Below are 13,891 nucleotides of genomic sequence, written 5' to 3' on the forward strand. Positions count from 1 at the left end.
AATTGATTCCATTTACAATAGCACCAAAAACCATAAGATACCTTGGAATAAACCTAACCAAAGAGGTAAAGGATCTGTATTCTAGGAACTACAGAACATTCATGAAAGAAATTGAAGAAGACACAAAAAGATGGAAAAACATTCCATGCTCATGGATCGGAAGAATAAACATTGTTAAAATGTCTATGCTGCCCAGAGCAATCTATACTTTCAGTGCCATCCCAATCAAAATACCAATGGCATTTTTCAAAGTGTTGGAACAAACAATCCTAAAATTTGTATGGAATCAAAAAAGACCCCGAATCACCAAGGAAATGTTGAAAAAGAAAAACAAAGCTGGGGGCATCATGTTGCCTGATTTCAAGCTATATTGCAAAGCTGTGATCACCAAGACAGCATGGTACTGGCACAAAAACAGACAGATAGACCAATGGAACAGAATAGAGAGCGCTGGCACACTTTCTGAACTTTGATAGTCATTTAAATTTTATAGGTCTGAAAATTTTTTTCTCCAAATCTTTAATTTAAATTACAGGTAGTTAACATATGGTGCAATATTAGTTTCAGATGTAGATTTTAGTGATTCATCACTTACATACAACACCCAGTGCTTATCACAAGTGCCCTCCTTAACACCCATCACCCATTTAACCCATCCCCACGCCCACCTCTCCTCCAACATTCCTCAGATTGTTCTCTATAGTTAAGAGTCTGTTTCTTGGCTTACTTTCTTAATAATGTAAATTAAAGAGTTGGGCCAGAGGAGGGTCTCTAAAACTCTCTGTGGCTTAGAGACCTAATTCTAAGTATTCAGCAGGGATGAAAATTCTGCAAATGTCATCTTCAGATACATACATAATGTATGTACATATATGTATGAACCGGAATTCATGTGACTACCTATCATCAAAGGATCAGAACAATGAGCAGAGAGAAGTGAATTGAAAGCAATTAGGAATGTTATCTCTATTGATTATGGCAACCATTTTCTGAGTACTGAGACTTTTACAATATGAGAAATTCCCATGGGATTATATAATGCCAAATAGTGCTTATTGCAGTTGGTCAATTTTCATCTCATCGGCCGTCTCAGCAGCAGTAAGTAAGAATTACTTTTTTTCCATGGCTTTTCCAAACCTGGAATTTTTCTCTTTTATTTTCATTTTTTGCCAATTTCAGCATTATGACATGGTATTTGAATATAATTTGGTTTTTGCCTTTCCCAGAAGACTCATAGGATTGAGCATCTTTTCATTTATTCTGTGAAATTACCTGTGCTTTTCTTTTGCCTATTTTCCCCTTGTTCATCTTGTTTCATATTCATTTATCAAAGTGCTTCACATATCCTGGGTTGTAGTCCTTCTTAAATTAATATGGTATAAAAATATTTTTGGGGTGCCTGGGTGGGTCAGTTGGTTAAGCATCTGCCTTCGGCTCAGGTCATGATCCCAGGATCCTGGGATCAAGCTCCATGTCAGGCTCTGTGGTCCATGGGGAGTCTGCTTCTCCCTCTGCCCCTTGCCCCACTTGTGCTCACTCTCTCTCTCTCTCTCAAATAAATAAATAAAATCTTTAAAAAATTATTTTCTTCCAGTTTTTTCATTTAGATTCTTTCTCTCTGTGATATTATTGATGAACAGGTGTTCCTAATTTTAATGTGGTTGAATGTATTGATATTTTATTAGTTCCTTTTACGCCTATTTAATAAATCATTCCATAATTCAGTATCTCACTTTCTTGTCCTACAAAAATTTTACAGATTTACCTCAGCAACTTATATCCTTTGTGCATGGAGAATTGGTTTTTGTAGATGATGTAGAGATCCAATTTTACTTTATTCATGTAGATAACCAGTTGTCCCAGCACCATTTATTGACTAATCTATACTCTGCTCACTTAACTGTAATTCCTGACTTGATATAAATCGTTTTCATGTAGATTTAGGATTATTTTTAGTTTCTTTTTTTTATCCGCCCTTTTTTCATTTATCCTAATGTATTATCTTCATTACCATAGTTTTCTAATAAATGTGCACCTTCACACAAGAAAGTTCCTTCTACTTCTTTTTCTGACATAGCTTGGCTATTTTAGGCTCGTTTTTCCCAAAGAACTTGTAGAATCAGCTTTTCACATTCATAAAAATTTCATTTAGATTTTTAAAGGAATTTCATCAAATCTATAGATCTGTTTATATATGTTTAAAACATTGACTCTCCCAGTATATAGAACCCTGCAGTCTTTCTGAAATATCTTGTTAAACCCAGTACTTTTCTGAAGATTATTTTGGTCTTTCAATTTATACAATACTATTTACTAATATGCTTTTTTTCACTTATAATCTTTATAATGCTCATATATTTTTCTTTTCTTCCTACATTACCAAGGACTTAAAGTACAGTATGTTGATAGTAGGCGTCCTTGTTCTGACCTTAAAGATAATATTCTAGATTTCATAATGAAGTTCACATATGCTATTTGCTTTAGATTATTTATCACAGTTATTACATTAGACAGGCAAGAAGGAAGGTATCTACCATTCCTAAGGCCTGCCAAATTTGCCATATGTCTATACATGCATTATCTCATTTTATCTGGAAAGACTGGTATAACTAGCCATATTTCAGAAACTGAGATTTGAAAAGATGCATAATTGCTCCCCAGTGGAGTTAGCAAGTAGCCAAGCTAGGATCTAATTTCATATGTTGACCTACTTTTCCCCCCACCCCCCAGTACATATATTTAGAAATATTTGGTTGTGCTAGCTCCCAATATCAAGCCACTTGCCATATTGAACTGATCAGGGGAGTAGACACCTGGACTGTCAACTTTCAGAGAAAGGAATCAGGTCAGCTTTGGCCACTCCATTATCCCTAAAGACCAGTACTGGGCTTAACACTTAGGAGGTGCTCAACCAATATTTTGACTGTATGAATGGGAGGGACCCTCTAGTTTGGCTTGCATTGCCCTTGCTATGATTCTGCCTCAGAATGTGATGGATTTGGCTTGACCACTAGTCGTCACTAATAACTTACTGGTAGGCAGTGACTTTTCTTCTAGGGCACACCCTTGTGAAAGTCCCTAGGTGTTCACTGTTTAACTCCGTGCCATGCCTTGTCTACCTCTAGCCACTTGTGGCACTGTCTGCATCCAGAGAGTCAGGTCGTCAGGCACTGGTGAGTTGAGACCTTGATTTGAGCTCTGATTCAAGGACATGAGTTATTTCACTATCAAATGAAATAGCCCTGAGGTAAAAACCTGTTGCCAAGGGTAAGCCCCTTTTTGGCATGAACCCTCCTGTGGACATGGTAGAGAGGCTATATTACCAGTAAAACAGATTAAGATTCCCCAGTATCACTTATAATTCTGTGTTTATAGTTTATCAGAAGCTGATTCTAGACCATACTGTTTCATTTTTCTTGGCACAATACCAGCATTGCCTAGGAAGTTGAGGAAGCTTTTGGCTTACACTCTTCCTTTGGTTAAACTCACTTAATCAGTGGGAGAAGATTGCTCTTTCCAAACACCCACATTTTGGGTTAATCTGTCTGACATCTTGTGGGACCCACACTGTTACTCGTAAATATGATAAAGACAGATATATAGAGAATGTTGAGACTTCATTTACATGCTATTCCCATGATGATGTGCTGGAATTTCGACCAGTCTCATAAAAGCCAGCCCTACCATCTGCTTGGTGAGATCAGGGAATGAATCAACAATCCAGCAGACTCCATTAAGCTCACTATCACTGCTCCCAACATCCAAGGAGGGAACAACAACAAAATGCACATGCTCTGTAGGAGATCTATTTACTCCCAGACCAAATTCTATTTTTTTTTCTTTGCTTTCCCCTTACCAGATAATTTGTTATGGTTTCTCAGTGATGAAAATATCTGGCTCTTCACTGAGATCTTTGAATATAAATGTCTCACTGAAAATTAAAATAACGCTTCAGTTGGATGGAGAGAATGTTGCAAACACATTGGCACCCATTGTTGCCAGCAGAGTAGAACCGTCCAATATGCATTTATGGTACCTGATTCATGCCCTGGAGATATCACAGAGCTACTTTCTGTGATCAGAGCTCTTGCAGTGATACTTAAAAATTAATTGAATTTTCAAGAATGTCAGCTTTAGCTATTGAAATTGATGGCCCAATAGCTAAGGAGGTTTATTAAAAATATACTGCCACCTACAGTACCGTTTGACTGTTTGACGGGGCTCTTGTCATGAATGTTAATTAGACAGAGTTAATTTGGGGGGGGCTAATGATTAATTTTGTTTCTGTTAAGGTCTGCTGATCTACATAGTATATCTCTTTACTTATGCACATATATGTCTGTTTCCCCCTAGGAAAAGAAGAATATATTGCCACTTTCAAGGGATCTGAATACTTCTGCTACGACTTGTCTCAAAACCCCATTCAAAGCAGCAGCGATGAAATAACTCTGTCCTTTAAAACTCTTCAGAGGAATGGACTGATGCTTCATACCGGGAAATCAGCTGATTATGTCAATCTTGCCCTGAAAAATGGAGCTGTCTCTCTGGTCATTAATTTGGGATCAGGAGCCTTTGAAGCACTAGTGGAGCCCGTGAATGGAAAGTTTAATGATAATGCCTGGCATGATGTGAAAGTCACGAGGAATCTGCGTCAGGTAACAACGCAGTGGATAAGAGAGTTACTGGCTTTGTTTCTCACTACAGCTGTGTGTGTGGTACTTGAAAATCCTAACAACATGATATAGGGCTCCTCAGAGTCGCTTACAAATTAGATTTTTCTTCTTCTGAGATGAATCTTCCTGCCATACTTGAGCAGGGGCATATCTAGAAAGTTCTGGGGGGCCCAAAGGCTATTTTGATACAGCAACATATGACAATTTCCCAGAGGGCGGCAAGGGTATCCCTGCGACCTGCCCTTCCTGTGATGTGTGTGATTTTGTTGTGTTTTATTTTTTATTTTTTGTTTGTTTGTTTGATTTTAAATTCTAGTTTTCATGCTGATCATTTGGAAGCATGCACATTGGGATCATTAAATCACAGTTCCTTTTTTGTAGTAAAAATATCAGTGTGTTTGTGATTTGGGATTGTATCAATCCCTACTCCCTCTCCACCCCTACCTCTGAAATAGGGACAAGAACAGCCCCTGAGGCATAAAGAACGACTTTGGGGGCCTGTACATCTCCTGAAGAGTCTGTTTATGAAGCCATTTTTTATTTTTAGCACAGATACTTTAAATCCCAAATGACTCTGGAGAGACCAGTTCATCTTCTAGGTGCCCATTTCTATTTGGTTGTATTTAAAAAAAAAAAAAATCTTGCAAGAGTCTATATACTAGGAAAATATCAATTCTTTAGTAAATCTATGGGTCCACATATACTGTATGTTTTTAACTGAGGCATATTATTACAGTATATATATATATACCTATATATACAAATGGAAGTGAATAGATTGTCCTTTTATTTTGAACATTATAAGTTTTGGTTATTTGAAATTTTATATTACAATGTGTCATTTTGTTAAGTGTTGACAGTGACTAATTTTTCTGCAGTTCATGCTGATCTCAAACTAATATCCTTAACATATTTGTTGTTTCTCTGAACAGTTGCAGAATGACCGGATTGTCTCTGGTTTTCCTTTACTAAAACAGCCCTCTCTTTCTGAGCTGTTAACCGTCTAACCTTTTCTTTCCCGCTTCTGAAAGGCTTACACTCTCCAAACTTGAGGCAAAAAAGAATTTTAGGCGTACAGACAGTCTACCTAAGGCAGACAAGTAAAACTGAAGGATTCTTAGATCCTCAAAGACCTTTCAGAGGCCTTCTTGTCATGGGAGGGGCCCTGCATGCTTCACACCTGCCCTGGGAAAGAGTCACCCCCCCACACCAACTCAGTGCAGCAGGAGACCATGGATTTCCTATAAGTCTGTCTCTTTGGTTTTCCTTTTTTTTATTTTTTTCTCTCAGATTCTCACCAAGAGACCGGAGGCCCATTTGAGAGAAGCGCAGAAGGAAGGGTGGGGCTTGAGGAGCCCACTTTCTAGATTTGCCTTTGCTCAGGTTACAAAGCAAACTGCGAATTGGTAGCTCAAAGGAAACTGTGGTTATACAGCTGGGGTGCATGTGTGGCAGGACAGATTAAAAACAAATCCATTCTACTCATTCTATGTGTCAGGATCTTTGCTTTGTTTCATTGCAGTAAACTGTGACCCTAAAGCCCATCAATATGACCGAAGGAAGTTTTGGAGTTGAGAAGGAGTCCTTGTGTGCTGTAAAATTGAGTAGCAGGGCAATGCCAACCAATTCCTATGAATTTGCTGGGGTGGGGTGGGCCAGGGTGGGGGAGGGAGCGCCTCCGGGCATAAGGCGGCAGTGGTCAGCTGATGAGCTTGAGGCCTTTGAATCCCTTATAGACTTTTTAAATGACTGTCAGATGTACTCAGGGAGACAAAGGGAACATTGCCATATGTCTGTTTCTATCTAGTAGCAAGTGATGAACAATACTGGCAGGAAAAATATTACCTCTGTGGGAGGCCTATTTGTTAGTCTGCTTTTTTCTTGTAAAATTTTTTTGCCCTTTTTCTATGTTACTAACATGCTTAATAACTAACATGTCATTCATGGAATGTTTCATTCTACTAACCGTTACCTGAATCAAAAAATGTACTAACATGGTAGAGACCATCATATTTTTTAAGTAACGATCGTTATTCTGTTCACAGTTTTTAATTTCCTTTCTCCCCCCTTCTCCACAAAGCACTCAGGCATTGGACACGCTATGGTAAACAAACTACATTGTTCGGTAGATATCATTCTAATTGTTTCTTATTTTGGGTTTGCCGTGTGTTTTCTTTCTTTCTTTTAACTGTAGACATCATTAACAAAAGAGGAACTGCGGTTGGTACTCTTCTGCTTACTTTGACCTCCTTCTTTTCATCTGTTGTTGACCTTCTTATTTTTTACCTGTTCCTGTCAACTTCTGTTTTCCAACTCACCTGTAGGGGCATCGTTAACGTTTCGAACGTTTTGCATCCAGCTGTGGTTAACACGGGATAAGACAAAATGGTGGCTGGCCCGAGTGACCGCAAGCTCAGCCAGTCTCTAACCATTCATGATGCATGGCATGCACACCTGATTGGGGAATGTTGGAGATGCCACACCCACTCATCTTTACGTCATCACAAAGCAGTTGTGGTTTTTTTTTTTTTGGTTTTTTTGTTTTTTGTTTTTTTCCTTTGGTTCTCCCCGTTTTCTTTCCTTTCCTTTCTGAACTGTACTGTCCCTCTTGCATGTGCACATCCGCGTGTGCTGCTTCCACGGGTTGTTTTGCCTTTCTTCCCCTTTGGCATGGACTAGGCACTTGCATGCTGAACAACTGCTGCTCAATAGCGCGAATAGTGACATTGCTGGAAATAGCTTGCGCCTTTTATGTTAACAAGGTGCACGTTGTGATTAGTTAATAACAGACGACTAAACTTTACTAATATGTACACCAGCAAAACTAACCTAGGAAGCATTTTACTAACACCATTTTTGTGTCTGCTAAATAACTTTTGAGTTGCAGTAGGGATGATGCTGACACTAGTTCAATAATCAGTTAACTCTCTAACTAGTTTAGATGGCTTAGGGCTAGTTGAATAGAATCCAAGAATAAACTTCAAACAGACATGAAAATGGGTTCCGCCATAGGTCTAAAAATAAAAACCAAACAAACAGAAAAAAAAAAGCAAAAAAACAAAACGAAAAAAAAAAAAAACAAAACAAAACACAAAACAGGCATATCCCAGGATCACAGTATCTAGGTCTGAGTATAGCGTGTCCTTTCCCTGTGCTTTGTTATCTAGGTGACAATATCAGTGGATGGGATTCTTACCACAACGGGCTACACGCAAGAAGATTATACCATGCTGGGGTCTGATGACTTTTTCTATGTTGGAGGCAGTCCCAGCACAGCAGACCTTCCAGGGTCACCAGTCAGTAACAACTTTATGGGCTGTCTCAAAGAGGTAAATATCACTGTCACCAGAATCATTCCTAATCCATGATCCCATCATTTCAGATCCGGACTGAAAGCACCTTTGCTGAAGACCCAGTGTTTGCGGAGCCAAATGGCACAACCTTAAATTGAATATTCCACTGTTGTTTGTATAGGATTGGGGGAGGGAGGCAGCTCATAGAACATTATGAAGGAATGAAGTGCCTCTTCTTTCGTAGTCTGTGAGTAAGTCACAGTTAAGATCTGCATGGGCAGTTGTGTATTAGCTATAAAAGAAAGTGAAACAAAGAAAGGCTGGATCTAGAGTTAAGTTCAATGCCTTACTCATTTTTACTTAACTGTCTTAGGTGTTTTTAATACAGTGGTGACTTGTTTGATCATTACAGGAAAAAAGAAAAAAATTAGGATACAAGAGAGGTTACATAAAACAAAAACAAAATGAGTCTGTGTGATGAAATAATTTTGTTCTTATGTTTGAAAAATATTCCGAAGGAAGTGAAGCTGTTTCATTTGTGATCTGATGAGCACACTTGATATTTACCTGAACAAAACTATCAGGCTAAAAGATACCAGTAATTTCATCCCTCATACTCAGCTGTCCTTATCTGGTATAACTCTTGATAAAATTGGAACTTGTCGGGGTTTGGGGAGAAAAAGATTGGCAAGTCCTTGAATTTCAACTTATATTAATATGTTTTTTCCATAAAAGGTGCTTGTTTTCAATCCAGTAGAACCCAGTTTCTTTTGGCTGCTAGAACCAGAGGTTTCTCTTGTATTGTATGGTTGCAATTTAATGGTGTAGACCTCCAAAATGTAAAAGTGTAATCACTGAATTTATGAGTGATTAGCCATGGGTGCTGTTGGTAAGCAGTTACATACTTTGGTTTATTCTAAAGAAAATATTCTAGTTATATAACTTGATTCAGGTAAGCATCAGTGAAAAACAGCCTCTGCTTATCACACCCTTACCTCTCCTCCATGTATGCGAACATACTGCATGGCCCAGTAGTGGCTGGATATAGAAGAAGCCTAAGAGGAATTTGAAAATGCTCATTTTAACAAATCCAAGGAGATGCAGTTCTGAAAAGTTGAATTTTTTTTTTAAGATTTTATTTATCTATTTGAGAGAGAGAGAGAGAGAAACAGCATGAGAGGGGAGAAGGTCAGAGGGAGAAGCAGGCTCCCCGCCGAGCCGGGAGCCTGATGTGGGACTCGATCCCAGGACTCCGGGATCATGACCTGAGCCGAAGGCAGTCGCTTAACCAACTGAGCCACCCAGGCACCCTGAAAAGTTGAATTTAACCATACTTTGTGGTGGGAGGGATCGACTGCCTCCCGGAGAATAACTTTCACCCTTTATAAGTATGTAGTATGACCCAGGACTTTGCTAAGCTCTGTGGGTGTAATGAAATAATTATTATTTTCATTATTATAATAATAGCACTGGCATTTTTTGAACTCTTATTTTGTGCCTGATGCTATCCTAAGGGCTTTACAGGGATCTCCACAATATAGGTAGTCATTTTATCATCTGCATTTTTTCATGCAAAGTATTAGGTTTCAGAGCAGATAAGTTTCTTGAGCAAGTTGTTAGCAATAGCTAACAACTATTAAAACCTAGAGCTTAATCAAAGAAGTCTGATGTCAGAGTCTTTTGTGCTCTTAACTACTGTAATATAGTGTCCCAACAGAAATGTTTGTTAGGGCCCCTGCCATGGAAGATTGTGCAAACCGTCGAGGTGCTTACAAACTGAAACAGCTCTTAGAAATGTGTAATAGACTGTGAGGGATGAGGTATTAAATTGTGTGGCAGAGTTATACTCTTTGGAGTCCAAGAGAATGAAATGAGTGAGAGACCTAGTAGACAAAGAAGATACACAGAAGAATAAAAATGTGAGAATCTTGATGGATAACTATAGTTTGGATAGGCAGGGGATAGAGAATGTGTTTCAGATTAGGAAGAAACATGGTAAAACAGAAACTAGATTTCATTATAAGATGCCTAAAACCACCTTCTGGTAAAGGGAATTGTGAAGGGGGGCGGGCACAGAACCACACTGCCACCCACCCACCCCATTTCCTCACTTTCACTGTTAACAGGCCAGCCTACAGTCAGCCCCTAGGCCCCGCTTCAACTATGGAAAGTCAGTCCTGCTATGGCCTAGGGAAAGGAAAGGGGATCTAAGAATCTCTAGCAGAAACACGACTGTAGCTAAAGAGCTCTTTTGGCTAGCCAGTAAAAACATGAGATTTTCTACAGTGAGCACCCAGGTTCAGCTGAGCCTTGTCTTCTGACAGTTCAACATGGCAGGACAGCTTTTTGAGTGTAGGAAGCTGCCGTGGATTGAAATCATAGTTTCATATTAAACTGTATGTCAGATTAACGTTGTAACGTTTAAATGTTAACGAGTAGTAGACACATTTTAGAACTCATCTATTTTTATTTGGTTTTTCAGTCGCAAAAAATCACTACAGCACAGACAATCCAAGTGGCCTTTCCTGTGACATTCATTTAGCCCCTGCTGAGCCCATATAATGCAGGTTCACTTCTGTCATTATCTCTACAGGTTTTGGGTTGATGCAGTTCCTCTTAGTTGATTGGGCACCTCCCTCACCTCTCTTTCCCACAGCCTGGGGGTGGGGGGACGTGTGTAGAGCAAGTGCTGTTGGGTTTTTTGTTTGTTTGTTTTTTAATTTTTGGTTTTTTTGTTTTTGTTTTTGGACGTGTTATCTCCCTCACTTTATTTCTTCCTGACACAGTAGAAGGTGGAAAGATACAGGCACAATCAACCTGTAAATCAGAACATACCTGACTTAGAGGGCTTTTGGATGGGCCATAGTTTCTGAATTACTGTCTATTTAGAATGCCCGCTCTTCCTACTTCCGAAATGAAATTGCGACAAAGTGTCATAGATTTGGAGTTAAATGACCTCGTTTCAGGTAGATGAGCTCTGTAGACTTACTGAAAAAAAGAGGAACACGCCCATCTTCCTTCTCACCACATCTCTTAACACTAACTCCAGGTAAGCCTTCCTTCAGCTTCCATAAGCTTTCGGCCCTGGAGTACATGGTATGTCTAAAACCTTAATTATGGTTTAATTTATGGCTCATAACAATTTGCTTTTCAATCTGTTATGTAATCCCTTTTAGGATGACCAGTCCTGGGGGAGATACTAGTAACACCATGTCCGAAGCCATAGAAGAAATATTGGAGTGTTAGATTAAGAAGGATCCTGGAAATCATTCTCCAAGCCCAGTCTCCTTTTTTGGAAATGGAGAGACAGACCTAGAGAAGTTACCTGACCTACCCAAGAGCAATGAAGGGGTAACAGGAGTAGAACACACAATACGGTCAAAAAAAATAGAATTTTTGAACGGCTGACTCTGTTCTACTGTAAACAGTGGCCTCAAGACAAAAATAGAGATGGCCTACCATTCTCACTAATTCTCATCTTCATTCTTTAAAGATTAAAATGTAGGGACACCTGGGTGGCTCAGTCCATCGAGTGTCCAACCCTTGATTTCAGCTCAGGTCCAACCCTTGATTTCAGCTCCGGTCATGATCTCAGGGTTGTGAGATCGAGCCCCACGTCAGGCTCTGCACTGGGCGTGGAACCTGCTTAGGATTCTCTCTCTCTTTCCCTCTCCCTCTGCTCCTCCCCACTCGTGCTCTTTCTCTCTCAAAGATAAATAAATAATAAAGATTAAAGTGGAAAAAAAGATATTACTTAACTTGATGAAACAACCTATAATTTAATGTTCATTAGAAGCAGTTAGGGCTTTCCCTGTATGGTATTTGATAATGCCTGTTTGAAACGAGACTTGGCTTGCACACAGAGCAACAAACCCTCATTAAGAAAAGTGTTATTATATTTTAGTGATTGTCAGATTTCAAAACAAAGTAAAATTAGTTTAACGTAATTTGGCAAAACCTAACCTGAGTTTGTTTAAAAAAAAAAGGATACCTTGAATGGCCAGGAATTTATAATAAGGCAATCAAAGTAGGTTTTTTTCAATTATTTAAATTTTCATCATAAATAAATCAAAAAGTCTTTAGAGAAATGTTTGAGCTCACTGAAAATGACTTTCAAGGATATAAATTTGAGAAAAGTTAAAGGAAAAAATTGTAAATAATGAATTACCGTTATATAACCCCCATCTAAGAAATTCCTAGAGGATGATAGGTCTTTAAAAGCATGCTTGTAAATCCAGTTTTTACAAAAGCGATACTAATCATGCTTTGGCAGAAACATTTGTGTATATTCTTTGCATTTTTTATAACCTTGAGTAAAAGCTGAAATATATGTTGCTTAAGAGTTATTGATCATTTTAATTATATTTAATTTTTCCCGCAAGCAGTTCTTGAGTGGCTGCTGCAACAGGAGAGGGAATCGGGAAAGCATGCAGAAAGATAAATCACGTCAGAGTGAGGTGCTTGGAGTCTGTCTGAGGACACCTACCTCCCCGCGCATTCACCTTAAGCTACTTGGGAAAGCATTTTCTGTATAAAAGTATCACAGTTGATTCCTAAGGTGCTCATTAGACTTTTTTTTTTTTTAATCTCCAAAGATAGATGAAAATCCCACTAATACGTGTTTCTGTCCCAATATTTTGACTGTGAAGGCTTCTGTAGTAAATGACTTACAAGGAAGGGTCATGCCATTCCCTCATTAATCTTGCCTCAGAATCTACTCCTGCTATTATGCATTTCTTAGTCTCTTTGTACCTCCAAAATGCTTTGAAACACCTATTTCCCTCCTGTAGTGAAGATTATTTAACATAGTTTATTGGTAGGGAAATGAAAGTGAAGAGGGAGGAAAGGATTGTCTTCAATAAAACAACCTAGAATCTTTTATTTGAAGTTTGTTTTTAGCCATAGGTACCTGCTGGAGGTCTTACAATCAGTTATTTGAGTGGAGACCCTGCCTGTGTGAGACAATTTAGAATGTCGCCACTAGGTCTTTTGGGATAAGCCTAAGGAGGGATTCTAGAAAAAAAGAAAATAGTGAAATGCTAGGGGGAATTAAATCCCTACTGAAAATTTCATCAACCTAATTAGATCAGCTCCACCTTTAATTACACTGAGAAACTTTTAGCACTAAAAATTTGGAAGATGCTACAAGGTAGATAAGATTCAGAAAATATCCTCTATGTAAGCATCCCTCCCCTGCCCCGTTAAAAAAAAATAGTTGATTCTTCCATGTAGTCAGCATGGTCCCCTCTACCATTTGCAGCGGCAGCTCTATAATTCCCACAGGGTACCAGCGTCAGCAATGGGAAAGAGATTACAAAATATCCTTTGTGCAAATACCCCTTAATTCCTATCTTTCTTCTTTTGGACAATTGGGAAGACTTCCCAATTTGAACCCTTCTGTGGTAGAACCAGCTTGGCAAATGTGTGTCCTCAGGTGTCCTTCTGTTCTTATTTCCTTCATTGCTCAGGGAAGACTAGAGTGCCTGTCATTTACATGTAAGAACAAAGATCCGTGGCAAAATCTGCATTTTAAGTTACCTTCCCGAGTTTGCAAGAGAAGGCTTTGTGACCTCTTGTAGAAATCTGACCTAGCCAGAACTGTGGAGGGTAAGAAGGTCTTCACTCATGTTTGTAAATTATGCAACTTGGGAAGGGCGAGAACTTCTTTAGGTGAGAGGACCTTCTCTTAGGAGCTCCAGAGTGATGATGCAACACTTCTCTCCCCAGGTTTTCATTTCCTCCAGACTCTTCTGTGTTGGGGTCCCTGATACCTATACATACGTTCTGCCTTTGCTCTCTTCCTGTGCTCTCACAGCCTGTGCCTCTGTAGGGAGCATTTGACAGTTTACACTGCCCTTTCCCCAGGCCTCGTTCACTCTCTCAGGAAGGGAACTACGTTTTGCATTTCCTTGGCACTTCTTCCTA

The 13,891-nt window shown here is 39.1% G+C and overlaps 1 protein-coding gene across 18 annotated transcripts in view; it reads left to right on the forward strand.

The window, feature by feature from the left end:
- Window positions 1-13,891, forward strand: part of NRXN1 (neurexin 1) — a 1,133,502-nt gene that overhangs the window by 435,595 nt on the left and 684,016 nt on the right. For 11 of the 18 annotated variants that reach the window (XM_073897720.1, XM_025868729.2, XM_073897726.1 and 8 more), the window contains 3 exons: window positions 4,354-4,655; window positions 6,754-6,777; window positions 7,841-8,002. In XM_073897720.1, coding sequence (XP_073753821.1) covers window positions 4,354-4,655; window positions 6,754-6,777; window positions 7,841-8,002 — 488 coding nt within the window. The remainder of the gene's footprint in view (window positions 1-4,353; window positions 4,656-6,753; window positions 6,778-7,840; window positions 8,003-13,891) is intronic. The other 7 variants (XM_025868728.2, XM_073897724.1, XM_073897728.1 and 4 more) reach the window with 1 other exon arrangement.

Source organism: Callorhinus ursinus, unplaced genomic scaffold, assembly GCF_003265705.2.
Source record: "Callorhinus ursinus isolate GAN/ISIS: 27379988/994484 unplaced genomic scaffold, GSC_fseal_2.0 scaffold10, whole genome shotgun sequence".
Taxonomy (NCBI): domain Eukaryota; kingdom Metazoa; phylum Chordata; class Mammalia; order Carnivora; family Otariidae; genus Callorhinus; species Callorhinus ursinus.